Source organism: Pseudopodoces humilis, chromosome 25 (genome assembly GCF_049639895.1).
Source record: "Pseudopodoces humilis isolate 2021_Gansu_Grassland_sample_001 chromosome 25, ASM4963989v1, whole genome shotgun sequence".
In the NCBI taxonomy this organism is placed as follows: domain Eukaryota; kingdom Metazoa; phylum Chordata; class Aves; order Passeriformes; family Paridae; genus Pseudopodoces; species Pseudopodoces humilis.
In genome coordinates, this window is record NC_142224.1 from 3,738,669 (window position 1) to 3,766,200 (window position 27,532).

The following is a 27,532-nucleotide window of genomic DNA, read 5'->3' on the forward strand; positions in this document are numbered from 1 at the left end:
AGCGTGACCTCGGGTGATTCCCGGCCTCTGCCCAGCTCCCCTCATCCCAAAGGACACCAAAAACCCCACGGTTTTCCACCATTTCCCTTCCCACGGCAATAAATCCGCGCTGGGAGCTGGATTATCCATGCAGCGAGCAGCACCGACACACCAAGGGCTGACAGCCTGCCCTTGGCTTGGACTGAGGCTGCTGATGGATGGGGACATTTAGGATGGATTATAAAGTGTGGAGATGCTGAAGGGGCTTTTACTCTGTGGAATAAGCAGTTCCGGTGTTTAGAACACCGCAAACACGGCTTCCTGCGAGAGAAAAAGGGCGCGGGGGTAAACCTGGGAACGTCCCTTTGAATTGCAGAAGGGAACATGGAGGATGCTGGTTATTGTACTTGAGAGATTTACTGAGAACACGCCGCGGGAAACGCCAGGCAATGGCTGCGAGCATGAGAACGGGGAATGCCGCCATTCCTGAGGAGAAGGAGTGATCTCGGCGGGCACAGCGGGGCTCGGGGGCACAGGGGGATCCCTGAGGGCCGTGCCCAGGCTTGCCCCTCATGGCGCCGCCATCTTGCGCTTCCCCTTGCCCGCCGCTCTCCTTCCCCCACCGCCCTCTATGCAAATCACCCGCCATTCCCGCGCGCCGATTGGCCCCTCCCGCCCCATTGCGAAATATGCAAATAAGGATCCGGCGCGCAGCGCGACGATTGGCTGAAAAGCCCGCCCTCTCCCTGCGCCCCGCCCTCCACCCGTGTCGTCACCGGATATGCGGGCTGTGATTGGTCGAGGCGCGAGGAAAGCCGCGCCCGCCGCGGGGTTTGGGGGGGCGCGGGGAAAGCGCATGAAGGTTCGAGAACGCGGGGCCGGCCGGCGCGCAACGCCCCCTTCCGGCGCGCGTCACGCACGGCACGGACCAATCACTGGCGGGTGGGAGGGCGGGATCCAAGCGCTGAGTGGTCAGAGCTGTGCGGGGGAGGCGTGGCCTTCTGGAAGGTTCTGGGCGGGTATAAAAGTGCGGCGCGGCGGGCGCGGGGCATTGAGCGAGCCGGAGCTGAGCTGTGAGCCTGCCCAGTGTTTGAACGAGAGACCGGGCCGGACTGCAGGTAACGGGGCTGGAGGAACGCCATGCGGCACGGGGAGGGCATGGAGGGACGTAGCCGCTGTGGAGTGGTGTACGGAGGGTGCTGAAGGCAGCTCTGAGGCGGCTTGGAAAAGGCTGGGGGCCTTCCCGGCTGGTTTTTTGTCCTGAGGGACCGTTCTGCTGCGGGAACGGGGAGGGGGTGGCGAGTACAGGCTCATTTTGGGTGGCTGCGGTGCATTTTTTTTAACCCGGCGTTTGTACGCTTTTCTCCTAAGTGTGATGCGCCGCGGGAGGGGGAGGAGCGGGGACTCCGCTCTTTTCCCCCGCCCCCATTAATTTTTATTGAAACGGGGGAGGGGAGAAGAGGGGAGGGCCCGCAGAGGCGCAGCGGCGATCTTGGCTCGCTGGGGGGCGGCCTGGGGCGGTGCCGGGGCATAGCGGGTGCTGCAGTGCCCAGCGGTGAGGAAGGAAGAAGCCGCGTGGGTGGAGAGCAGCCACGTGTGGGATGTGGGGGAGGGATGGCTCAAAGGAGGGGGGGATCGGTGTCGCACGGGGCTGGGGCTGTGCCAGCGCACACGGCCCGCCCGGCGGGGACTCCATTTCCCGCCAGCCCCCGGGCACGCCCCGCCGCCGTGGTCACGTTGCGCGGGAGGCGCGGGGCACTCTGGGACTGGGAGTCCCGCGCCACGTGGTGCGGGGGCCGCCCAGCGGCGGAGGCGGGGAATGCAGCCGGCGTGCGCTGCTGGGGCCACGTGGGATAACGGGGATGGAATTCTAGGGATCATCCGGAATTCACAGAGCGGGTTAGGATCCTGTTACAATTCCTTGCAATAGCGCACGTTTCACTACACCGGGGTGCTCCCAGCCCCATGTCGCCTGCCTTTCAAAATTTAAAAGATTAAATAGCCACTTATTTTTTTTTTTTTGGCAAGTTATACCAGCTTCGCTTTTAACTAAAATATTCTTATTTTTCCCCTTTTTTTGTTTTCAGACAAGATGTCGAAGGGACCAGCTGTCGGGATTGATCTTGGCACCACCTATTCCTGTGTTGGAGTGTTCCAGCATGGGAAGGTGGAGATCATTGCCAATGACCAGGGCAACCGCACCACACCGAGCTACGTGGCCTTCACAGACACAGAGAGGCTCATCGGTGATGCTGCCAAGAACCAGGTGGCCATGAACCCCACCAACACAGTCTTTGGTAAGGCTGCAGGATTGGCACACTTGGGAGTGATCAAAGAGGTTTTTCCTGGTTAGCAGCAAGGCTAAAGCTTTCTCAAAGAAATTAAAGCATCTAAGTTACTTTTAACCTGGATACAGTTGTTTAACTGGAAGTTAAAAGTTACTAGATGTAGGAAAAAAGGTATTTAAAAAAGTATTTGTCATACAGCAAGTTTTCCAGGGTAGATAGTCTTCAATAATCTTGGGTGTCACAATGTGGTTTATGGCAGAGCATTTGCAGTATTTGAGTGATAGCACTGTGTACACATCAAAGAGATGAAACTTAGTGTCTGCACTTGAATCATATGGCAGTAACAATATTAAGCAAGAGATAGCGATTGAAGATTCTCTGTATTTTTAGTAAGAATTCTAAGTTTTTAATTAGGAGTGACTTACTAATATGGTTAAATCATATTTTCCAGATGCAAAACGATTGATTGGGCGCAGATTTGATGACTCTGTGGTCCAGTCTGACATGAAGCACTGGCCCTTCACTGTGGTGAACGATGCTGGCAGACCCAAGGTCCAGGTCGAGTACAAAGGCGAGACAAAGAGTTTCTACCCGGAAGAAATCTCTTCCATGGTTTTAACCAAAATGAAGGAAATTGCAGAAGCGTATCTTGGAAAGGTGAGTCTTGGGACCAAAGGAAGATGTGATGAGTTATTCTGTGTGAGGACTGATGTCTCTGACTGAGCTGTTTCTGCTCTGTTTTGCAGACTGTTACCAATGCAGTAGTGACTGTCCCAGCCTATTTCAACGACTCCCAGCGCCAGGCAACGAAAGATGCTGGAACTATTGCAGGGCTCAACGTGCTGCGAATCATCAACGAGCCCACAGCAGCTGCCATTGCCTATGGGCTGGACAAGAAGGTACGCAGGGGTCACTGTGTCTGGCCAGTGTAAACTGTTAGAGCAGTGCTGAGAACTGAGTAACGAAAATGGATGTTTTCTCCAGGTTGGTGCTGAAAGGAATGTCCTCATCTTCGACCTGGGTGGCGGCACCTTTGATGTGTCCATCCTGACCATCGAAGATGGCATCTTTGAGGTGAAATCCACGGCAGGGGACACCCACTTGGGTGGGGAGGACTTTGACAACCGCATGGTGAACCACTTCATCGCCGAGTTCAAGCGCAAGCACAAGAAGGACATCAGCGAGAACAAGCGCGCCGTGCGCCGCCTGCGCACCGCCTGCGAGCGCGCCAAGCGCACCCTGTCCTCCTCCACCCAGGCCAGCATCGAGATCGACTCCCTCTACGAGGGCATCGACTTCTACACCTCCATCACCAGGGCTCGCTTCGAGGAGCTCAACGCCGACCTGTTCCGCGGCACCCTGGACCCCGTGGAGAAGGCCCTGAGGGACGCCAAGCTGGACAAGTCGCAGATCCACGACATCGTGCTGGTGGGAGGCTCCACGCGCATCCCCAAGATCCAGAAACTGCTGCAGGACTTCTTCAACGGCAAAGAGCTCAACAAGAGCATCAACCCCGATGAGGCTGTGGCGTATGGTGCAGGTAATTAATGCAGCTCTGCAGCTCTTGGTGCTGCAAGCTCTGGTGTGGGGCCCTGGGTTTTCCAGCTGAATCACAAAAGCTTTCCAAAGCTGTAGGAATTCCCCTTGGACTTGCAATGATGAATCAGATTCCAAAGCCATTCGTAGTTTCCACCAGAAGTCGAAAGACTTGTGATGGTCCAAGTACCTTCCTTGGATGTCTGAGCGAGCCAGGTGCCACCAGCACGGTTCACAGGGTACATTTGGTGGGGTTTTTAATGCTGTGTCTCTCTCTCCAGCTGTGCAGGCTGCTATCCTGTCTGGAGACAAGTCTGAGAACGTGCAGGATCTGCTGCTGCTGGACGTGACTCCCCTGTCCCTGGGTATTGAGACAGCTGGGGGGGTCATGACAGTCCTGATCAAGCGCAACACCACCATCCCCACCAAGCAGACCCAGACCTTCACAACCTACTCTGACAACCAGCCTGGGGTGCTGATCCAGGTAAGCAGAGAGCTCTGGGGTAGTTACAGCACACTCTCAGTGCTTTCACTGGTTGGTACTTGAGATAATTTTTAGGCCAGAGGTGTTAAATTCCTGTAATTTGTAAATTCCTGGTTGCTGTGATGAAAGTGACTCCAAAGCCATTCGTAGTTTCCACCAGAAGTCGAAAGACTGGTGTTGGTCCAAGTACCTTCCTTGGATGTCTGAGCGACCACATCCCTTCAGGATAATAATGAAATAACCCATTATTATGATTTCAGTGACACAGTGTGATGGTTTTTCTCCTCAGGTGTACGAAGGAGAACGTGCTATGACCAAGGACAACAACTTGCTGGGCAAGTTTGAGCTGACTGGAATTCCCCCTGCCCCCAGAGGAGTCCCTCAGATCGAGGTCACTTTTGATATCGATGCCAATGGCATCCTGAACGTGTCTGCTGTGGATAAGAGCACTGGCAAGGAGAACAAGATCACCATCACAAATGACAAGGGTAAGGATCTGCTCTCCTGAGGGGTGGGAGAGCACTGAAAAACGGGGCTGTCGAGCTCTGCCTTGTGTTTTACTCAGAACTTGGCTGTAACCGTGTTTTCACACAGATAAATCTGTGTGAGCCTTTAAGTTGCAGTAATTAACAAATTTGTAAGACAGCACATTCTAGGCCTCCTCTCCCCCCAGATTTGAAGTGTGTAAGGTTTGGGAATTTGAGATGATTCCCTAAAAAGGACTGAGTCCAAACTGATGAGTTGTGTTCTCTGCAGGCCGACTGAGCAAGGAGGACATCGAGAGGATGGTGCAGGAGGCAGAGAAGTACAAGGCAGAGGATGAGAAGCAGCGGGATAAGGTCTCCTCCAAGAATTCCCTGGAGTCCTACGCCTTCAACATGAAAGCCACTGTGGAAGATGAGAAGCTCCAGGGCAAGATCTCTGATGATGACAAGCAGAAAATCCTGGACAAATGCAATGAGATCATCAACTGGCTGGACAAGAACCAGGTATGTCACATTCCATGTTCAGTTCCCAGGGTCTGGCTGAGCCACAGGGAAAGTTGAGGATGGAGGAGAAGCCCTGGTTGCTGTGATGAAAGAGATTCCAAAGCCATTCGTAGTTTCCACCAGAAGTCGAAAGACTGGTGTTGGTCCAAGTACCTTCCTTGGATGTCTGAGCGACCACAGCTTGGGAGCACAAAGAGTTTCCAGTCCCTCGTGTTCCCAGCTGGCTGCCTTGCAGGAATTTGTTACAGGATAATGCAGAATTGCTCCCTGCTCCAGGAGCAGTGTGAGATGCTAAAACCGAGCAGATTCTGCCTTTAATGAATAAAGCCTGGCTTGGAGCTGGGGCTGAACCAGCCCAGGCTGTTGGAATGGGGCAGCCAGGCTGTGCTGCTTCCCTCCTGGGCTGTGTCCACAAACAGAAGCAGCTGAGCTCTTTGTTTCTTTTGCAGACGGCCGAGAAGGAGGAGTTTGAGCACCAGCAGAAGGAGCTGGAGAAGGTTTGCAACCCCATCATCACCAAGCTGTACCAGAGCGCAGGAGGGATGCCCGGTGGGATGCCTGGAGGATTCCCAGGGGGTGGAGCTCCTCCCTCCGGGGGAGCCTCCTCTGGCCCAACCATCGAGGAGGTGGACTAAAGGACAGCGGGAAATGCATTCCACTAGCAGTTAGTGTTGGAGGAGACCCCTGGCTGGGGGTTGGCGTGAAGGACCCAATCCTGTAGGCACATCTGGGTTTATTTTGCCAGATTAAAAACTCCATAACTGAGCTGCTGTAAACACAGAAAGGAAAGAAAAAAAAATTAAATCAAAATGGAACAAAACATTTTTCTGGGCATTTTAAATACTTGAAAATGTGCGCAGGTGGGAGATGAATACCATTGCACTTTACAGTACTGTAAATGAGTGGAAATGCAATTCATGTCCTAAAGAATAAAAACTATTTAATGGGCATCACACTGTCTCTGCCTTCACTTGTTTGTACCAGCTGACCAGAGTAAATAAAGGGAAAAATCCTAAAATACAAGTAATTGCTGCTTAACTGGGCATCATCCAGGTGGGTGTTGAAGTGGGAAAAGGGGTTTGGAACCAGGTGCTGCTTAGTTAATAATTAACATTTAATTAACATTTAGGGATGGATTTTTGATACAGGTTATTACTGACCTGTGGCAGGAAATCTCAGAATTAATTAGGTTGGAAAAGACCTTTTGGATGAAACCAGCCTGTAAATTGCATCTTGTAAATCTGAATACTGGATAATGAGTTTTTCCTAAGGGAATTGCCAGCTGAAATGTCTGAACTTGCAGCATGGTTCAGAGGTGAGGAGTTGGAGAATTTGCTGGCTGGGGAGAGGTGGCTTTTCAGCAAAAACTGGCAATGTCTCAGTCTTCAATGAAAAACACTGCTCTGTGTATAAATGTGTTTATGTACTACCAGTGGAGGAACAATTAAATTGCATCTAGAATCAGAAAATGCGTAGTTCTGGGTTGAGGGAACATGGGAGAGATGATCCAGTGCAGGGCTGAAAAATATTTTTTCTTAAATATAAAAAAAATACATAAAATATATTTATTCAAATGAGCAGTGTGGGGCTTCACCCACCTCCAAAGGAATTATTCCCCTGGAGTTATTCCCATGAATCCTGCTCCAGGATCCCAGCAGAACTTCTCCCCTCAAGTGCCAGCTGCTTCAGGTCGTTTTTGGGCTGTGCCAGGGCTGGGTCTGGTACCTGAGCCCTGGGGTTGACACAGAATTCAATGGGTAAAATGAAAACTCCTCAGGGGCGCTCGGGGAATTCTTTCCCCACTTCCTTTACAGGCAGGAGTTCAGGCATTCCAAGGAAAGCTGGGATCCATCACCAAAACTCCTGTGTCCCTTCCCCATCCTCAGCTCCACACGCAGCACCAGCCCCCACCGAGCTCTGGGACATCCCTGGGCTGAATTTGGGTCAAAAACATCCCTGCGTGCTCATCCCTGTTTTATCCCAAACCCCCAACCAGCCCTGGACAAACCTCTGGAGAAATTCACCTGTCCCAGCCCAATCCAGGTGCCTTTGGCTGTGCCTCAGTTTCCCCATGCTGCCAGCCGTGAGAATTCCCTAATAATAACTGGGGAATAATGAATTAATTAATCACATGAAACGAGGGGGAATTAGGGTTTAAATACATTTTGGTTTGGGGACCCTGCTGGCACTGCTGGTGCTGGGCCACCAGATAGCAGCACCTGCCCACGGAATGGCACAGGTCCCTTTTTTGGGACCCCTCTGGGTTTGTTGCATCACCCCAAATATTGATGGTGTTTAGTTTGGGCCAGAGCAGCACCTCCCATTAACGGTGTGTGCAAGGTTTTTGTTGCCTTGAGGGCCACGAAGTGGAAATGGGGTTTGGAAAGTGATATTTTTAGGGTATTTTGTGGGTTAAGGGAGTTCCTGGGGGCTCTCAGAGCCTGGTGGGGCTCAGGGAGGAGGGTTTGGAGGGTCAATCCTGCAAACACAGGAGGAGCTCAGGGGCTGGGCCATGGGGGACACAGAGGGGACAGAAGGAGCTGCTGCAGCCCCAGCAGCACCTGAACCACAGCACCAGGCACTTCTGGTGGAAAAACGAGGGAAAACTAAACCAAATTTATGGGATTTTTGCATTGATTGCAACAAGGAAACACAAAGAGTTGTCTGCAAAGCAGGGGAGCTGCTTTTAGTAAAGCTCATGGGTAATTTCAAGTTCTAGACTCTGAGATATTTCCATTCCTTTTCTTTATAATCTTGAATTAATTTTTCTTCCTTTCTTAATAAAGTGGAGTTCAAGGTTTTCCTTCTTCTGCTGAAATTGGGTCAGGTTGGGTTGGAAACTCCCAGAGCTGTCCCTGGGGGCCAGAACTGAGGATCCAATGCAGGTAACACACACAAAACTTTTATTTCATGTGTCTTTTGAGGATGTTTTCTGAGGATTCTTGATTTTTACCTGGGATACAGCTCAAATTTGGGCTTGAGGGAGATTCCTGCTGGACTGGGGAAGAAGGAAAAGCTTCATTGTTGGGAAGCCAAAGCTGGTTTTCCAAGCAGCCCTGTTCACCTAATCCAGCTTCTTGGAAAGGCTGAGGGTTCCTCAGGGAATCCAGGAGCAAAGGTGGGAAAAAACAGCTGCAAATTAATTTTCCAGCTTTATCATAAACCATTCAGTGCTCTGCTCTAGAGAGAAGGAAATCCAGATGTGCTCTGGGATCAGACTCTGTTCCCTTCACATCCTGAAAAATGCAAGGGAAAGGAGATTTTAGAGTTTCTTGAGAAAAAACAGTTTACTGGGATTAACCAGTTCGGTGAATAAACCCAAATTTATCAATAATCTGCAGTGGCCTTAAGGATAATTAACCAAGCTGTGCTTCCTTTTCCTACTGTGGAGAAGTGAGAACTCCTTAACCCCCTGCAGGTACAAAGGTGCTGTTAACTCTTCCTTAAAAACCCATTCAGGCCAAAATAAACAAAAAATAGAGAAAAAGAATAAAATAAAATAAAAACCCCTGAGGAAAGGTGAGAGGAAAGGCACGGATGGAGACTGGCTGGAAATTTTCATTTTAGGAGGGATTTAAAGGCAAAATGCAGCCGAGGCAGGAGCGCTGAGCCTCGGGTTCCTGTTCCTGTTCAATCCCTGCTTTTCCATTCCCTGAATTAATCCAGGTTTGTTTTGTTCCTGCTGAAATCCACGAGCTTTGCTCCAGGAGCAGCCAAGGCACAGGCCTTGGGGCTGGGAAAAAACGGGATTAGTGGGTTTGGAGCCAAACCAGCCTGGAACCAGAGCTTTCCCTGCCAGCCAGGGATGTCCAGAGCCTTTGGAGTGCCTGGAAGTGGGGCTGGGATCTGAGGAATGACAGCCTGTGGAGAGGGCTGTGATGGGCTGGCTTATGAGCCACAGTGGAAAATAAATAAAGCATATATATATATATATGTGTGTGTGTGTTGTGTATATACATATAAAATATAAATAATAAATAAATAATAAATAATAAATAATAAATAATAAATAATACATAAATAAATAATAATAAATAATAAATAATAATAAATAATAAATAATAAAGAAATAAGAAATAAGAAATAAGAAATAAGAAATAAATATATAAAGCATATATATGCGTGTGTGCTTATATATGTCTATATATAAAATATATAGAATAAATAAATAAATAAATAATCAATATAAATAAATAAAGCATATATATGTGTGTGTATGTGTGTTTATATATGTGTGTTTATATATAAAAAATATAAATAAAAAAAATAAATAAATAATAAATAATCAATATAAATAAAGCATATATATGTGTGTGTATGTGTGTTTATATATGTGTGTATATATATATAAAAATATAAATAAAAAATAATAAATAAATAATAAATAATCAATATATATAAATAAAGCATATATATATGTGTGTGTATGTGTGTATATATATATAAAATAAAAATAATAAATAAATAATAGAAATAAATGAAACATATATACAATATAAATAATAAATAAATAAATATATAAACAAGTATAAATAAAAAAATCATATATATAATATAATATAAATATGAAAGAAATAAATAATACATAAATAAAAAGAGTGCATATATGTAATACAAATATTAAATAAATAAATAAAAAATAAATATAAATAAAGCATATATATAAATAAATAAAATTATATATATAAATTAATAAATAATAAATTAATAAATAAATATATAAATATATATGTGTATATATAAATATTTATATATGTATAGATATAAATATTTATATATGTGTATATAAATATATATACATATATATAAATAAAGCATTTTTGCACACGTTTCATGTATTTTGGGGGATTATTCAACATTTCAAAGCAGCAACAGGGCACTTAATCCTGGTACCTGGGGGCAAGGTGTGGATTTCTTTCCAGCGCTGCCTTTACTCAGCACACACGGGCACTCAGCTCCCTCCTCCTCCTCCTCCCTGCTCTTCTTCCACTCTCCCTCATCATCACCATCATCCCTCCCCTGCTGCTTCCCCAGCAATGCCCACCTCTCTCCCTGGGAATGATTTCCCACCGGGCACCAGGACTTATTCCAGCCATCAAATCTCCCTGCAATCTTTACACATGAAATATTTAGCCCGGCCCCAGCGAAGCGCGCCGAGAGTTAACGTGTCACAAGCTGCCTGCAGACAGCATTAGGCTGTAATTTGAAAGTGAGTGAAGTGATAATTCCACGCTCCCTGCTTTTGTGAGCCTGCATTAATGCAGCTCTGCCAGCGCCAGGCATCGACAGCGCATCGACTCCCACTAATAGTGCGAGGGAGGGTGGCAAAATTGGGGCTGATGCAGGAAATAAAGGGTATTGACCAGCCCACTGCAGTGCCACAGCGGCCCTTAATCTATTACTGCCCTTGATGGGGGTGTTTTAATGCAACTTTAGTGTCAATCACATTTATAGTCGCACTCTGCCTGCTGGGGAGCGCTGGGAGGGTGGCAGGGCTTGGGTCAGGCTGCTGCTCAGAGCTCATGGCTATCGATCGTGGCCAGGCTCAGGGGTCTGGCTTATAATTATTTCATTAAACCATTTAATGGTTATCAAATATGAACCCCTCTCCTGTTCCATTTAGGAATTGTTGCGATTGCTAATCCATGTCAAGCTTATTTTACTTAAATTGGCTGATGTTTCCCAAGTGCTCGCCGTGCCCCTCGCTGTGGATCGATCCCAGGAGAGCCCCTCTCCCGTGGCACAGGGATTTGGGGTTGTATCTGAGTGATCCTGCACTAAAAACCATCCCAAATAACAACAGGACACCCTGGTCCCCCATCTGAGTTGTTTTTTGCCATGGTGGGGTCACAGTGGAGGACAGGAGCTGGGCCAGGGCTGGGTTTTAGGGAAAGGTTCTTCCCCCAGAGGGTGCTGGCACTGCCCGGGCTCCCCAGGGAATGGGCACAGCCCCGAGGCTGCCAGAGCTCCAGGAGGGGCTGGATATTATGGGATTGTTCGGGTGTCTGTGCATGGCCAGGAGTGGGACTGGATGTTCCCTGTGGGTCCCTCCCAATTTAGGATATTCCATTATTCCTTCTGAACACATTCTGTGCCTCAGTTTCCCACTTGACCCATGGAATTCCTTTTTTTTTTCCCACTCATTTGGAACTTAGGGATGAAGAGGGCCAATGATGACCAAAATATTCCTCTTATTCTGAGACAGGCTGCTCATGCCTGTCAAGGAGGGAGAAAATTCCCTTTCCCAAAGTGTTCTCAAATCATTTATGAGAATGAAAACAATTCTGATGTTTTTCCCATGGAACCAGGCCATGGCTGCATCCCAGCTGGTCCCAAGTGTTTGGGGCAGCCTTTGGAGCACGGCAGGAAAAGCACAGGAGCTTTTCCCTCTTCCCAAAGTGAGTTATTCCCCACATGAGCACCTTGTCCTGGCACAAACCAGGATCTGGGGGGGTTCCTCTTGGTTCCTCAGCCTCTAGAGGTGCAAGAGTTGCTCCTGGCACAATCTCTGTGGGATTTGGGCTTGGTTTTCTCTGTTAAAGCAAACTGCCAGTTCCTCTTACTTTCACTTTTCCTCCATGTGATTAAGTCAGGGTTTAATTCCTGCAACTGGAAAATCCCAGAGGAGCTGTAGGAATCCCAGGGACTCTCATCAGCTTCCCCAGGGCACCCTCCTGCCCTCTCTCCCACCCCAAACCTCACAGATGGATAAAACCTGGATGAGCCCAGGTGTGGGGAGCCTTGGGAACGCATTTGTATTCCGGATCCATTGGAAGCCTGTATTCCTTGGCACCTTTCCATTAAAGCCCTGGATGCTCTGGAAGAAGCTATATCTTAATTTGAACAAAGTGATTCCTGTTTCTGTGGGCAGGCAGTGCAGTTCCTGCAGAGTCCTTTATCAGTATTCTGTGCTGCCTCCTGGCAGCTGCTCATTTGCTGTTGCCTCAACCTGTGCTGACCTCATTTTCTCTCACAGAACAGTGAAGGATTTGGTAAAAATTAGTTATATTAGTGGCTCCCGATCCAGCCAGTTTATTTGTGATATGACAAATATTTCAGCCATTAGGATCTTTCCGTCTCTTAGCAGCTTAAATGCACTCACTTATATTCCAAATCACTGCTTAATTTAAAAGCCTATTTGTGCAGATTGTGGCAGGCAGGGAGAAAACCCGCGGAAAGCTCACCCCTCCAAATAGGGCTGGGATTGGATCCCCCACTCCATAACTTCACACTCCCACTAATCACTCCCAGCACGCCACCAGCACAGCAATTCCGTGGAGGAAGGCTGGCAGCGAGCTGGGGATGCAGGGGAGGGATGGATGCTGCCTCCCCCCACCCCTGCTGCCTGTGCCTCAGTTTCCCCCGCCGCCCTGCTGGGCTTTTGGGGATCCAGCGGGGGTGTGGGAATGAGAGCAGAGTTAGGGAAGGGCAGGAGGGATTAAAACCATTCCTGGCAGTGGATAGGAAATCATGGAATGGCTTGGAAGGGACCTTAAAGCTCATCCCATCCCACCCCCTGTCCTGGGCTTCCACGATCCCAAGTTGCTCCGAGCCCCATCCAACCCGGCCTTGGACGCTCCCAGGGAAGGGTTTTGGTTTTTGGGAGGATGTTTTCATGTTTCCCGTGTCCCAAACACAGGAATAACAGGGGAATCACCTGGCTCGACCCCGCAGTTCAGGGCGGGAGGGAAGGGCTGGAAGCACAGGGAAGGTTCCAGGATCATCCCTGGCTGCTGATCCTCCTGGAACTCCTCCTCACATCCAGCCTGCCCATTCCCCCAGGCTTTATTCCCACTTCCAGGAGGCTTCAACCCTTCCTTTAGAGGCTCGTACGTTTTTATCTGCTGGAGATAACATCAGGATGTGACTCTAGGGCTGCTTTAAGGGAGATCCCAGTGAAATCCCAGGAGCTGCTGATCCCGGATCCACCGGGCTCTCCTTGTTCTCTCCCTCTCTGAGCCTCCCAGAGGAACTCCTCAGTTCCTCAGTTTCCCCAGATCATTCGAGGGTTCTTTTTCCCCCCTTGGGACTCCTCAGTGCTCCTTTGAGGGCTTTTTTTCCCCACCCAAATCTGGGAAATGAACGTAGGTTGTGTGATTTATTTTCTGCCTCTTCTTCCCCCTGGAGCTCAGCTGTTGGGCTGAGACACACCAGACATTTCCCTGGCACTTCTAGGAGCTGATTTCTGAGGAATTTTTGAGGAATAAAGGATGCACAGCTTAACCCAGCAAATCTCTGCCCCTGGAGCTCTGCAGGGAGGCAGCTCCAAGCCTTCACCTGTGTGTGTTATCCTTGCTTTTCCCTCTCCTCCTGCCAGGTGAGCATCTGCTGATCCTGAATCACACCTTGCAGGGCAGGGAGAGCAGGATTTCATGGATTGCAGAGCGTTGGGAAGGGAAGGAATTCACCAGCTCAAAGAGGCAATGGCCAAAATATCATTTCCTTCAAGGGAAAGTTTTGTGCTCGTGGGATTTGTCCCTCATTGCCTGCTCCAGATAATCCTGCAGAACATCTTTAGGGTTCTTAAAAAGCAAGGAAAGGAATTTATAAGTTCCTGGAATTTTACTCACATGGAATTGCTGCTTATGAGTGTGTCAGCGGGGTTGTTTGAACTCAAATTTAATCATAAAATAGCTCTAAAGAAGTTTTACAGTAGGTAAAGGCAGAGACTAAAAATAATTACCCTTGATAAATTTTCCTGCACCTTTCACAATTAGGGAGACACATTTAATTGCGAGGAAAAGCTTCACAAACCAGAGCAAACTGCAATTCTTGCTCAGCCTCACTCCTCAAGGCTCTGGGAGTTCAGATGCTGATGGAAGTGGATCGATTTTCCCCTATATTGAAAGCTTCCAAAAAAAACCCCTCCTCAACAAAAAAAAAAACCCCAACCCACCTCCGGGGCTGCAAGTCCCATGGTTCCAATTAAAATCACCTGTTAACTTAAAAAGGTCTCTTTTTAAAAAGGGTTTAAAAGATTTTCATTTAATTGATTCAATGTAAAATGCCCTTTACAATTACCACTACAAACTACTTGTTTCCCACTGAGTAAGACCCAATTTGAGATGTTTATCAAGACTTTGCACTCTTTCCACTCTCCATACTGAGTTCTTAAATTCCTTATTGACAGCTTGCATCTGTCAGCGAGGGATATTTTTGGTTTGTGGCAAGAAAGCTTTTAAAAGGTTGTAATGGCTTGATTTTGTAGTCTCTGCAGCCTCAAGAAATAAATCAGCTCTGAATGGCCTTGAAAGTGGGGGGCAGTGCTGGGAGCCCCCTCATTTCAGAGCAGGAAAATGCCAGGGTTTCACAAATTTCTCAGCATTCACATAAAGTTTTAGTGGAAAAAAATCACCCTGCTGTAATTTTTCTCTCTTCTTCACAATTAACAAACCCTGTGGTGCTGACTGGGGCCTCCTCAACCTCTGACTTTGACGGTGGGGTTTATTTAGAACTTTGGGGCTCCTCCCTGTGGGTGCTTTCCAACCCAGAATATTCCATGATTTGTCCTCAAAAGACTGATGATCCCCACAATTCCATTCAGCTGAGTTTGCTGTACAAAAAACAATTCATTTGACCCCATTTGCTGTCTCATTGTGCAGATTTAATTTCATTTTTTCAGCAAGGAAAGGATCCAGAAATCCAAGTTCAGCTTGTTGGATGTTTGGAGCAGGCAAGGGAGGCTCGGTGGATTTTAGTCTGGGGAATTTTTTGGGGGAAAAGCAGATTCCTTTTCCTTTCTCCTCTCTGGGGAATGAAGAATTCTCCATCTCTTCCACCCAGCAGCATTGAATTCTTGCAATTCTTTGAGAAATCAAACAATTCCTGTAACCCCAACCCTCAGAGCTTGTAAAATACAAATATTTTAGCAGCAAAAGACCCTTTTCCTGCAGTTTTACACCTTTGACTCAGGGAAAAAAAAAAGAATTCTCCAACTCTTCAACCCAGCAGCATTGAATTCTCACAGCGCTTCGAGAAATCAAATAATTCCTGTAACCCCAGCTCCCAGAGCTTGTGAAATACAAATATTTTACCAGAAAAAAAAAACCTTTTTCTGCAGTTTTACACCTTTGACCCCTTGGCTTGCAGGAGCCAGGGAGGGAAGGGTCTCTGTGCAGAGGAGTCTCCACCTGCTGCCTCCAGGGAGCTGCTGGGAATTGGCTTTTCCCAGGAAAACCAGCAGCTCTTATGGATTTGTGAGCCCTTCAGGCACCAAAAGGAAAGGGATTTTTCTCCCTGGCAGTCAGCATGGATGGAATTGAACAAATATCAGTCCAGGAGAGGATTTTTTTCCCCTGTAAACCCATTTGTTCTCCATTAAAGGAGAGGGAAAGCGCTTCCCTTCAGCTCCTCCACCTTGTGCATCCTCCCCAGAATGTAAAACTAAAACACAACCACAGCTCCAAAACCAGGGGCTGGCATCTCCTGCAGTTTGTCTGCATTTCAGCCTTTCTCCAACATTTTTTTTGGGGGGGAAAAAAGGCCATTTTTGTTTAGCTCAGCAGCAATTTTCACAATTTCTCTTTAATAAAACACATTTTAAGTGTGATTTAACCCAGCCCAGCTCTCTAACCTGGGCTTGCTGCTGATAAAAGCCCCCTCATAAATTACCAAAAACCCCTCCTAAATTACCCCAATTACAGTTTGATAAGCACAGAGTTTGTTTCCACACTAAATTCAAATTCTACCCAGACCAAGAGAGAGAACCTTACAGCCCCAGAATAATTACAAACCACAACAGGTTAAAGTGTCCGGCACCAAGGTGATAAATACGGGCATAATTACGGGGTTATTGTAGGAGCTTAATTAGGAGAGCTGTAATTAGCTTATTTTTCCCAATTTTCATTGAGCAGCTAACAAAAATCAAATGGAAAATATTTTAATTTAAAAGGCATTCTCAGCGTAGGGGTACTAGAAGAGATTTAATTATTCATTGATAACTACAGGGTGGAGAAATCACCTCTTTTGTGCCAGGAGTGGTAAAAAGTGAGGCTGACAGCCAAAAAATTAAATAGGCAGCAGCTTTTAGACTGGAATTCTGGTGTCAGTCCACAAAGAAATCTGGGAGTCAAACCTTCACTTTGGTGAGGTTTAATTTGCAAAGTTTCGTTTGCAAAATTTGCTTCTCTAGTTTCGGGGGGTGAGGGGCTGCTGGGCACTGCCAAGGAGAGCCAGGGCCCCCCAAGCACCCCAAATTCCCTGGGTTTTGGTCCTCAAATACCCCAAATTTCCTCATTTTTGGTCCTTAAGTACCCCAAATTTCCTGGTTTTTGGGCCTCAAATACCCCAAATTTCCTCCTTTTTGGTCCTCAAATACCCCAAATTTCCTGGTTTTTGGTCCCCAAGCCCCCCAAATTTCCTGGTTTTTGGTCCTCAAATACCCCAAATTTCCTGGTTTTTGCTGCCTCCAGCTGCTCAGTGCTCAGGGGCTGTTTCAGGAGCATCTGAGTGGGTTTAAACACCAAGGCTTGGAGCTGAGCTTTGCTCTTCCCAGCATCCCCACGAAGGAAAAAGGGAGAGAATTGGCGAGTTTGGGAGGCAGGTTCCAGGCTGGGGTTTGTCAGGGAGAGGAGCAGCTTTGAATTCTGGTGCCCAGGGTCTAATTAAGTCTTTCTGCCTTTGAAATTTGAAATATTTCTGCTGTCAGAGCCTCCTTGAAGCTGCCAGGGGCTGATGGAGCCTGGAAAATTCCACCACTGACCCCCATGGGATCTTCAACCTCTGGCCAAGGGAGAAAAAAACCTCAAAAAAATCCTCATTTTCCTTAAATTTAAACAAAATAACCAATCCTTGATCCCTGCTGGCGTGGTGGCAACAGGGCACAACCCAAATTCAACATCTCAGGAGGTTTTTTTTTGAGGGCCTTGCTTATTTTTTTTCCAAGAATCCCCTCGTGGATTTGGCTGCTCATTTCCTGGCCTTGAAAACCTTTCCCCCCGTGCCCGAGCTGAGCAGATGAGCCTCCAAGATTCTTTCTTGTGCATTTAGGGGTGAAAAATCGCCAGCAAGGATTCAATTAGCATCATATCTGTGCCTGCACCCACTTTTGGGCCTGACAAAAGCAGCATCTGCTTTATCAGGAGTTGCTTAATTAATCCTGACATGGCCAGTTATTATATGGTGACAATGTCCTCTGGGTGAATAGTCAGAGGGGAAGGGATGGGGCAGTCATGAAAAGATGATTTTTCTTCTGTTTCTTGGAGCTCCTTTCAGCATTAAAAGCTGGGCCTGACCTTGCCTCATTCACAGAAAGATTCTGGGCCTGACTTAGGTGGGGGTAATTTGCCGCTGGAAGTTTGGGTTAATTTTTAAATTTGTAATTTTTTATATTTTTTTATCAGAAAATGTTCTGGAAGTTTGGGTTTGTTTGTGAATTTTTATTATTTTTTTTTTCCATTAGAAAATGCACAGTCAAAAGTGGCAGGAAGGGTTTTAAATTATGTGGGATGGATTCATGCATTACATGAAAATTAAAGTTGCCTTAATTGCTTTTCCTGGGGATGATTAAGACAAACTTAATCAGGCAGGATTTCAGTGGAAAACCTGGAAACTCCTTTTGAAGCTCCCAAACTCTCCTCAAGCCAACTCCACCCAAACTTCAGAGCCATCACTGCTTTGGTGGGGTCAGCAGCTCTGTGGGAATGGCAAAAATCTCCTGATTTTTCCTGGTGAGGAGATGGGAGGGGGTTGCTGTGCTGAGGAATGGAGCTCCAGATTGGGGTGGCATTGCTGCTGTAGAGAACCTCAGAATCCCGGGATTTTGGGACAGGAGTGAAGGGAAATTCAGAGCTGGGCTGTCAGACCCATCCCTTCCCGGATGGGGAGTGCAGGGTGTCCTGGAACTTTTATTATTTAAATAGGGGAAGGAATTCCCAAGCCTCTAAATTCACTTAAATTCACTTAAATTCACTTAAATTCACTTAAATTCACTTAAATTAGCTTAAATTCACTTTCTGAGGGCCTTTTGCTGCAGAATTTGGGCAACACCAATTGTTCTGTGTCATCTCAGGGGAAAAAGTGTGGAGTTAAATTGTGAGGCTGATGGAGGAAAGCAGAGAGAATCTGTGATGTGATTTAAATATTTTCCTTCCTTCCTTCCTTCCTTCCTTCCTTCCTTCCTTCCTTCCTTCCTTCCTTCCTTCCTTCCTTCCTTCCTTCCTTCCTTCCTTCCTTCCTTCCTTCCTTCCTTCCTTCCTTCCTTCCTTCCTTCCTTCCTTCCTTCCTTCCTTCCTTCCTTCCTTCCTTCCTTCCTTCCTTCCTTCCTTCCTTCCTTCCTTCCTTCCTTCCTTCCTTCCTTCCTTCCTTCCTTCCTTCCTTCCTTCCTTCCTTCCTTCCGCCACTTCCTTCCGCCACTTCCTTCCGCCACTTCCTTCCTTCCTTCCTTCCGCCACTTCCTTCCGCCACTTCCTTCCGCCACTTCCTTCCTTCCGCCACTTCCTTCCTTCCTTCCGCCACTTCCTTCCTTCCTTCCTTCCTTCCTTCCTTCCTTCCTTCCTTCCTTCCTTCCTTCCTTCCGCCACTTCCTTCCGCCACTTCCTTCCGCCACTTCCTTCCGCCACTTCCTTCCGCCACTTCCTTCCTTCCTTCCTTCCTCCCTCCCTCCCTCCCTCCCTCCCTCCCTCCCTCCCACATAGAATTTTTTATATTTATTTTTCCCATACCCTGCACTGAAGCACAGATTTACCAAGATAAGCAAATCTGAACTCTGTTAATCGGAATTAATCCATCCTCCAGCACACCCACGAGGAGCCCTTTGCTCCCCACACCTCGATGAAGCCCAGAATTTGTGAAATTCCCTTTCCCAACCCCTTTTCCAGCCTCCCCTCCCATCCCAGCAGCTCCAAGCGGGGCTGCCAGTTCACAGAGCTGGAGAGAGCCTTGGGTTTGGTGGGAGTAACTTATTAGGGAGCATTAATAAAACTTGTTACCCTAATTGAAGGAAAGCTTGAATAAACCTCAAGGCTTGAGGCATTAATGGATGGCAGCAGAGGAGGATCCAGGCTTCCTGTCCTTTTAGGACTGGATGGAAACAACCTCCCAACCACGACAGCTAAATTAGAGAAGATGGCTTTCCATAATTTCTCCAAACAATCACTTAATGGGAGAGGTATAATTCCACGAAATAGGTGAATGGAGTACTGATCCATTTTATGGAACCATCAATAAACTAAACCTTGCCTGCTTTTAAGATTAAACTGTGGGGGAAAAAAAAAGAAAAAAAAAAAAAAAGAAAAAAAAAAGCCCCCAAAAAAGAAAAAGCCTACAGGCAGAGAAGGGAGAAAAAAAGAGTATTTATCTTTACACAGAAAATTTGTGTGCTAGTAAAGTGCAGGCAGTGACAGGAATTTCAATTATTTAATCAAAAAGAAAATGAAAGTGGCTTTAAGTGTTGTGATTTGAGCCAGTGAAATCTAATGTGGGCTCACATTGAATATGAGGAAAATGGGAAGAAAATTAAAGCTGCTCCTACTTAAATCATGTGGTTACAAATGGTAAATTAGTTTCTCGATGTTTTCATTTAAGTGTTTAAGTGGAAGGTTTTATTCTTAATGTAGTGTTGTGACACAGAATAAAAACCATATCTGTCTCTATGGCTTTTTTTTCCTTCCCCCCTCCGTGCTGCTGCCTTAGAAGGCAAAAGGGGAAAAAGCTGCAGCAGTGTTCGACTGCTTTTGTGAAAATTGGGAGGCAATATGCTTTCACCACAGGCTCATTAAGGTAATAGATGAATAATGTCTATTAAAAATGCACTAGGCTAAATGAATTTAATGTGTGTTGGGAGTGAAATTGCGCTTGCTGGAGGATACAAACTGGAAAATTTTCTTTTTTTGTGTGTGTGCTGGAGTTATTTGGGGGCCTCCAGGACTGATCTGGGTCGGGCAGAAATGCACGCACACAGCTTTTATTTGGGAGTGGGAGAGAAAGAGGCACAAACTCCTAAAATCCTAAAATCCCTCAAGATTTTGGAGAATATTTTCTAGGATTCGTTGACTCCCATATTCCTGGCTGTTTTCCTGCCTCCAAGCTTATGCAAGCTTTGACTTGCAGGTTTAATTTTCCACCTTATTTTTCCAATAACCATTGGCAAACTCTTTTGCCTGAAGGCCAAGTCTGGGTCCCCCCAAAACTCAAAACAAAACAAAATTTTGGCAGAAAAGCCTTTTTTGTTTTTTGCCTTGTTGAATGTGGTGATTAAATTGAACTGAGCATCTCCAACATCAACTTGGAAGAGCAGAAAACACATTTATGGACTAGGAGCCTCATTATTAAAGATGCCAGATGGATGGGGCATCAACCAAAACCTAAAATTCCCGAATTTCCTCCCATCAGTAAGAAATCAGAAGGTTTTGAGGTCTGTGGGGTTTTCTATCACTTCTCTCCAGTTCTAAAAGGAAATTCCAAACTCACTGCAGTGATTTTTGGGGATTTCCAGCCTTCTATCCAGCCACTTCCATCAGGAATATTTGGGGAAATGCACATTTGAGGCTGCTAATTGTCCAATTAATTTGACTGAGATTGGCTCCTGGAAAGAGGGGATTTGGGGAGAGACGTACAAGCACCACTTTTTTATCTTTTTGAGCAGGAAATAATATTAAAATCAAATATCAAGAATAGCTGGGCTGAAAGAAAAAACAAAAAATGTTTGGGAAAAATCATGTCAATATTAAATTATTAATTTTTTAGGAGGTACCCACCTGCATCACTCCTTGTTTAAAACCACATTTTAACATTTCCCTTCAAAATTAACATTGACCAAAGTGAGGAAGTGTTTTGAACATTAACCACCATCCCCTCACTTTGAATACCTCACCCTTGGCAATGGACAAAATGCCATTTCAAAATGCAATTTCCACTTTTAAAGCATTATTTGAAGATGCATTTGTGAGATGCTGACTCGATTCTCTCTCTCTCTCTCTTTCTCTCTGGTTTTTTTTTTCCCCTTTTCCCCCCCAGACCTGTCATCCACTTCTGGAGTGCTTAAAAATAAAGTGCACAGATACAGAGGAAGCTGAAAGAGTCAAGAAGCCACATAATACAAAAATGTTTTGAGTAAAGTGTGTTACTCAGATCTTTCTAAAGTACATTTCTGCCTTTATTCTGAAGGCCACGGCACAGCCAACTCTGCCTAATGCAAGTAATGGAACCAATCTCTCCCTTTGATCATCAAAAAGGTGATTTTTTTTTTTTTTCTATTTTATTTTATTTTGTTTTGCAATCTGTTTGGGGCAAACATGAAAGAAAATAAGGTTTAATTATCCTGCAATAAAGGGTGATTCCTTTTTGTGAGGAGTTGTGTCCCTGTGCAGGTGACACGGGAACAGCTCGTGCGCAAGAAAGGTGATGTAGAAATTTGTGTGCTTAAACTGGGTGGAAAAACCAAGCCAAGTGCACTGAGGCTTGTCTTAAGTGATTTATAAAATCCACTTTCCACTAGAATTGACCTTTTAACTGCAGGCTGAATGGTGGTTACAAAAGCTGAGTGCAGGGTTTGTGAATAACCGCGGATTTTCAAGGCAAACGCTCAAAACATAACCCCAGAAACGAGAGCTGTGCAGAGATCTGGAGCTAAATGTGCTCATTCCCCAGTTTATAAACACTCCTTTCCTCTCTACATCCATTGTGATGAATCAAATATAATTTAAAGGCTTAGAAAATTGTGGGTTTTTTTATTGCACAGGTTGGGTGTTTTCTGTTTTGACACAGAGCTGGGGTTGGGAGGAGTTGTGGGGTCAGGCTGGATGCTCAGAACAGCTCCCTCTGACCTTGGAGTGCAGCTTCTCACTTTTGAGGCTTCAGAAGGAGACACTTTAAAGCTGGAAAGCAAAAAAAAGTGGAATCAGAAAGGGCTCAGAGTGTTTGTGTGGTTCAGGTTTGTGTGCTCCAGTGGGTTTTATGGAAGTTACTCCTCACTTACTCCAGATTGGGGATTATTTATTCCGAGGGTTTCTCTGAGTGGGAAAGACACGTGAGGTTTTCCAGGGAGCTGAAAGTGTGGCACGCTTCAGAGCGTGGCCAACAATCAGAGGGAAGCCACAGAGAACAGGAGGAAAACAATGGGAATAAAATAAAGGTTGGATGGACAAGAAAGGGAAGAGGAGGATTATCCCGCCCCAGAGGTTAAAAGCAAGGATGTACACGGCTCATACAGAAATTAGGGAAACATGGGAGGTCCTGAGGCATCAGCACAAAAAAGAGGGAATCAAAAGGTGGAGTTGTGCAGCTGATTGTTCCACAGCTGGAATGAAAGCCAACCACGGAGCATTAATGTGCTAAAGGCAACAACAAAGCGGGAGCACGGCAGCAGGGATGGATTTTTTCGAGAGCAGAGGATTAGCCCAGATCCCAAAGTACAGATGGTCCTGGGTGGAATAATCACCTCTGCCCCGAGGGAGCCAGCAGGGCCCAAGGGTTGGGTGCACGAGCAGGAATTGATAGGGAACCAAATAAAGAGAATTATTGAAAGCAGGTCCCAGGGAAAGTTCTGAGCCTCCCTCCCAATATCTGATTGATTCGGGAGAGAAAGGAGAAGAAAAAGAGAGAGAGAAAGGGAAGGAAAGAAGGAAGGAAAGGAAGGAAAGGAAGGAAAGGAAGGAAAGGAAGGAAAGGAAGGAAAGGAAGGAAAGGAAGGAAAGGAAGGAAAGGAAGGAAAGGAAGGAAAGGAAGGAAAGGAAGGAAAGGAATCTTGCCGGGTTTTGGAAGTGCCCAGATCTCTCTGCTGAAGACAACTACTAGATAATTAAAAAGGTCTCAATTAATAAGTGTCACTTTTAAGGGAAGTGTTTCAATCAAACCTGTCAATGTTACTGCTTTTGTTCTCTGCCTTGAGAAAATGCTGAGGGTTATCAGATAATGAGGCAAATTTTCAGCACAGAGATAAAATTCTGGATTTGGGAATGAAACTGCTGAGCCCAGCCATGGATAGTTGAGTTTGGGAGCTGTGCTAGGAAGCTATAGTCTTTTTACATTTTCAATTTGTATCCCTTTTTATCCCTGAGATTCCTGCAGTCCTTGGTGGGATAGAAGCCTCAGAAGTGCCTTCCTGTCTCAAAACCTTCTCCCATCAGCAGCACTTCCATCCCCCTCTGCCTTTCCCTGGCACTTTAGCCCTGGAATTACTGTGCTTTTCTGGGCAGGTTCAGCCATTCTGTCCAAATTACAGAGCTGGCTTTTACCCTGAGTGTTTATTGTCTGGGGATAAATCCAGGCTGATTTACCTCTAGTTCTCACTCTGGCTTTTCTCCTTCTCAGCACAGATGAAGGGCAGTGCCAGGCTGAGGAATGACAGGGTTTTGAGGCAGCAGAAGCCAAGGGTTGAATTATGAGCCTTGGAAAACTTGGATGGATCTTCCCCGCCGCCAAACCCCGGTTAGGAGGCAAACTCCTCTTTGAAGCTTCATTTCCCCTCTCTCAGCCCTGAGACAACATCAAACCCATCCTCTGAGCCCTCCTTGAGCTGCTGCCAGGGCAGAGCAGAGGCCTTCAAGCGTAAATATTCCCAGAATCACCGAATATCCCGAGCTGGAAGGGACCCACCAGGAGTTCAGCTCCCGTTTCCCTGTGGCAGTGCTGAAATTCCAGCAGAGTTCCCAGTTCAATCCCAACCTGGTGCTCCAGGGGTTCCCAGTTTATCTCAGCTGAGCTGAGCTGATAACACCCCTCATCACCAACGCATCCATCCCACCCCTGCATTTTCCACAGGTGAGTCTGAGCGTGCAGAGCTGTGGAGAAAAGGCAGATTGAGGCAAAGGCAGGCAGGATGGAGATGGGGAGAGGGGCTGGAGCGAGCCAGGAGTGTTTTTCCCTCTCCCCAGCAGCAGAGGCACTCGGGAATGGGAAGTGGCTGAGCCTGAAGCATCATGCAAGGAACATTCTCCATTAAGCCAAGCTTTGTGTTCAAAAGCCCTCTCTCGGTGTTACGTGTGTGGCTACTCAGCCTGGGCTCTTCAGCCCTCTCTGCTGCAGCCAGGCTCCCATTTGGAGCCTATCAAGGCTGTCTGTTTTTAATTTAACCCTTCCTTTTGGAGTGGATTGGGCTTGAAAGGCATGAAAAGGCCGGGCTCCTGAGCTACCTTACCTCTTCAAGAGCCACGGCAAGGTAAGTGCCTGTATTTTTAAACCACACCAAATTTATCCCTAATGCAGCACACTGAAATAAAACATCAATGTGCTGACCTTTGAAATGACCCCCGAGGTTTTAAGTCAAATACATTTCTGTTTTCCTGGGCAAAGTTCTCCTTGTGATACCTTCAAATGATCTTAAGTGTGTGAGTGAAGATGGCTGGTATTTATCTAAGCAAAGCACGTGTGTTATTAAATCAGAAACAGGGAGTGCATCGCTTCCAGAAAGTTTATAAACCTCTTAGAGCCTGTAAAAGTAATTTTTATTTTATTGAGGGAGCAAGAGACAAGCTCCACAGCAGTGGTTAGATAAAAATCATGGGGTCTGAGTTGTTTGAGGTGCCAGCCTGAGATTTACAGAGTCCCCCGAGGTGTTCAGGGGAGAATGGAAGAGGGACAATTCTGGTCCTCCCCCCTGGTTCCTCCCAAATGGGGAGGAAAACACCCAGGGAGTGAAACAGCCCAAGCTGCAGCTTCTCCCTGCCTTTCCCTGATCCTGATCCCTCTGCTTTTCCCTCCTGGATGTGCCCTCGGCCCTGCAGGAGCTCAGCTCCTGCCCAGGTTTGGGGCAGTTCCTGCTGTGGGAGCTCCACAGGGTCTGTTCTCCCCCAGTTTGGCAGCAGAAGGGATGGGGCATGTAGGGAAACACCTCTGTTTGTGTTCCTGTGTCTGTCCAGCCTGGAAAAGGGCTAATCCATGATCCAGGGGGTGATCCTGGGTGTGTTTGGGGGGTCCCTGGATGAAATCCACACTGTTGGGTCCCCATCACCTCAGGGATCTGCAGAAGGAGGATAAATGGGGAAAAACAGGTAAAAGGGGTAAAGTGGCCCAGTCACACCTGGCACCTCATTTCTGTCACAAAGAGCTGGGAAATGTTAATTTTTTTAAAAAAAATCCCTGGATGTGAAGGCAATCCCCCTTTCCTGGGTTTGCTGTCCTGTCCCATCTCCACAGATGAGTTTGTCCCCTCTGCTTCTCTCCCCAAAACAGCAGCAGGGACAGGCTGCCGTGCCTGAAGTGCCACTGCACAATTTGGGGATGAGTTTTGCTGCAAATTAACAGCAGGACACGGCCCCTTTCCTGCTCTGCTTCATTTCTCTGTGCCCTAAATAAAGAGGAACTGCAGAAATCAGCCCTGTCAGCGTTGTTGCCCGAGTCCTGAAGCTGAGACCCGGCTGCAGTGACACGGCTTTAATCTTTCAGCTCTGCTTTAAATACCCAAATTTACCCCCCCAAGTGCCGGGTGAAGCAATCCCAGCTGATGAAATGGCCCCTCAAGCAGCTTACACACTCCTCATTTACAGGGGGGCATTAGCCCCGTTTCATCACCCTTAATTCATCCACTCATTCGCTCCACCTCGGAAAGTTGTCAGCCCGTTGGGTTCTTAAATCCTTCAGCCAAAAACTCAGAATGGTCATTTCAGGAGGGGCCACTGCAACAGAATTACTGCGTTTATCAATTTATTATTTTTATCTAGTTGTTTCTTTATTTATCTATTTATTTTTTTTTTCTTGGGTGGGAAAAAGAGAAAGGAGAGTTGAGTTTTTCCCCCAGTCCTGGGGGGCTCCTCCTGCTTTCCTGCATCAAGGTTGATGATCCATCCTCTGCAGGCAAAGATCTGTGTGTGTAAATACATATATATATTTTAAAAAATATAAAAAAAAAAATACATCTTCCGTATGAGAACAGAAATACAAATAACGCAGAAAACAAAGGCAGAAACGCACATATATTTAATATATTTATATAAACGCCGCTGAGGTGTGCGAGCGCACCACGGAGGAAAACAAAGTGTGGGTGTGGCTGTGACGGGGCACAAAACGCTCCCGTGAGGTTTCCAAGTGGCACCGGGAGCTCTCCCACCTCCCTCTCCCGAATTTTGGCAGCTGCTGGAGGATCCAGCCCCGTCCCCGGCCCGCGGCTGTGCCCGGAGCTGGCGGGGCAGAGCCGGCACCGCTGCAGAAGTCGCCCTCATTAAAAGCCGGCGCTTGCCGTTTCTATTCTTTTAGAGCTTTCTCCTCATCTATTTACCATTTACCAGCTCATCCATATGGAAGGCATGGCTTGCACTTCCCTGAGAACTGTACTTTTAGGACTAATTGATTCGGGTAATTAATTTGTTCTACCTGCTGGATCAGATGGAACCGCTGTCCGTGTGCCCAAGGATTAGCACTTGTCTTTCTAACATCTTTCTTAATTATCTAATAGCATGGGTTGTGCGAATTCTGCCTCTATTAGAACACTTTTACTATTAACGGTAGTGATTGGAATTGTGATGACAACTCGATTTCAACAAATTAGAGCTTAAAATCAGGAGATGAAGGAGAAGCGCCTTCTTTTAATTTCCCTGAGTTTAACATCAATAATTAGAGCAATTTTCCGAGATGCGAACCGAAATTATCTCGGCTATGATGTGGTGTATCACCCTCATTTGAGCAAATTGACTCCGGGGAAATGAATGGTGCAGATTAGAGGGGTGAGGGAAAAAAAATAAAAAGACAAACAGAGGAAAGACCCAAAAATAAGTGTTGGCGCAACAGAGAGCGGGGAAGGGATGGGAACAAAACCGTGGTGGGATGAGAGCTGAGAGGAAAGGGAGAAGCTGCGTGAGCGGGGACAGGTTGGGAGCGGAGCGTGGGGAAGAACCGATGCTTTCTTTCCCCCCAAGTTTTGGGGTTTTTTTGCTTTTTTTTTTTTAAGGGAAAAAAGAGATTCCCCCCGTGTTTGGGAAAACGCCCCGAGCGCCGCTGTCGGAGCGGGGTGAGCTGGCTGGTGCGGTGAGGCTGGGGAGCGGCTCCTCGCCCCCTCCTCGCCCCCGGGGTGGTTTGGGTGGCCCGGCAGGCCCGTCCCCCCCCCGCTCGCCATTGGCTCAGCGCGTTTCCCCCTTCCCAGCGAGCCTCAAAGGCGCTCAGCGCCCCGAGCATCCCCGACCCGCCCGCCTCTCCTCCCCCGGCTCCGCCGCCTTCATTCTGCCTGGGGGATTAACTTTTTTAAATTAGTATCGCTGTTTATTTTGACTGCGGGTTTGGGTGTTTTGTTTTTGTTTTTTTTTTTATTTATTTCTTTTCATCATTATTTTCATTTCTTCCCTGCCGGCCCGGGGGCGCAGCCGGCCGCCCCCTCTCTCTGCTCCCGC

At 46.9% G+C, this 27,532-nt stretch overlaps 1 protein-coding gene and 3 non-coding genes across 4 annotated transcripts; all 4 read left to right on the plus strand.

The window, feature by feature from the left end:
• The first annotated feature begins 1,000 nt into the window (after positions 1-1,000).
• HSPA8 (heat shock protein family A (Hsp70) member 8) lies at positions 1,001-6,229 on the plus strand. The gene is made up of 9 exons (XM_005528471.2): positions 1,001-1,097; positions 2,067-2,276; positions 2,719-2,924; positions 3,014-3,166; positions 3,252-3,807; positions 4,085-4,287; positions 4,577-4,775; positions 5,044-5,276; positions 5,726-6,229. The coding sequence occupies exons 2-9, from the start codon at positions 2,072-2,074 to the stop codon at positions 5,909-5,911; spliced, it is 1,941 nt and encodes a 646-aa protein (XP_005528528.1). The 5' UTR covers positions 1,001-1,097; positions 2,067-2,071; the 3' UTR covers positions 5,912-6,229.
• On the plus strand, positions 3,918-4,014 carry LOC148182590 (small nucleolar RNA SNORD14). Its single transcript, XR_015774532.1, has one exon. It is a non-coding gene; the product is annotated as a small nucleolar RNA SNORD14 (small nucleolar RNA).
• LOC148182591 (small nucleolar RNA SNORD14) lies at positions 4,402-4,498 on the plus strand. Its single transcript, XR_015774533.1, has one exon. It is a non-coding gene; the product is annotated as a small nucleolar RNA SNORD14 (small nucleolar RNA).
• Positions 5,354-5,450, plus strand: LOC148182592 (small nucleolar RNA SNORD14). Its single transcript, XR_015774531.1, has one exon. It is a non-coding gene; the product is annotated as a small nucleolar RNA SNORD14 (small nucleolar RNA).
• Positions 6,230-27,532: the final 21,303 nt, after the last annotated feature.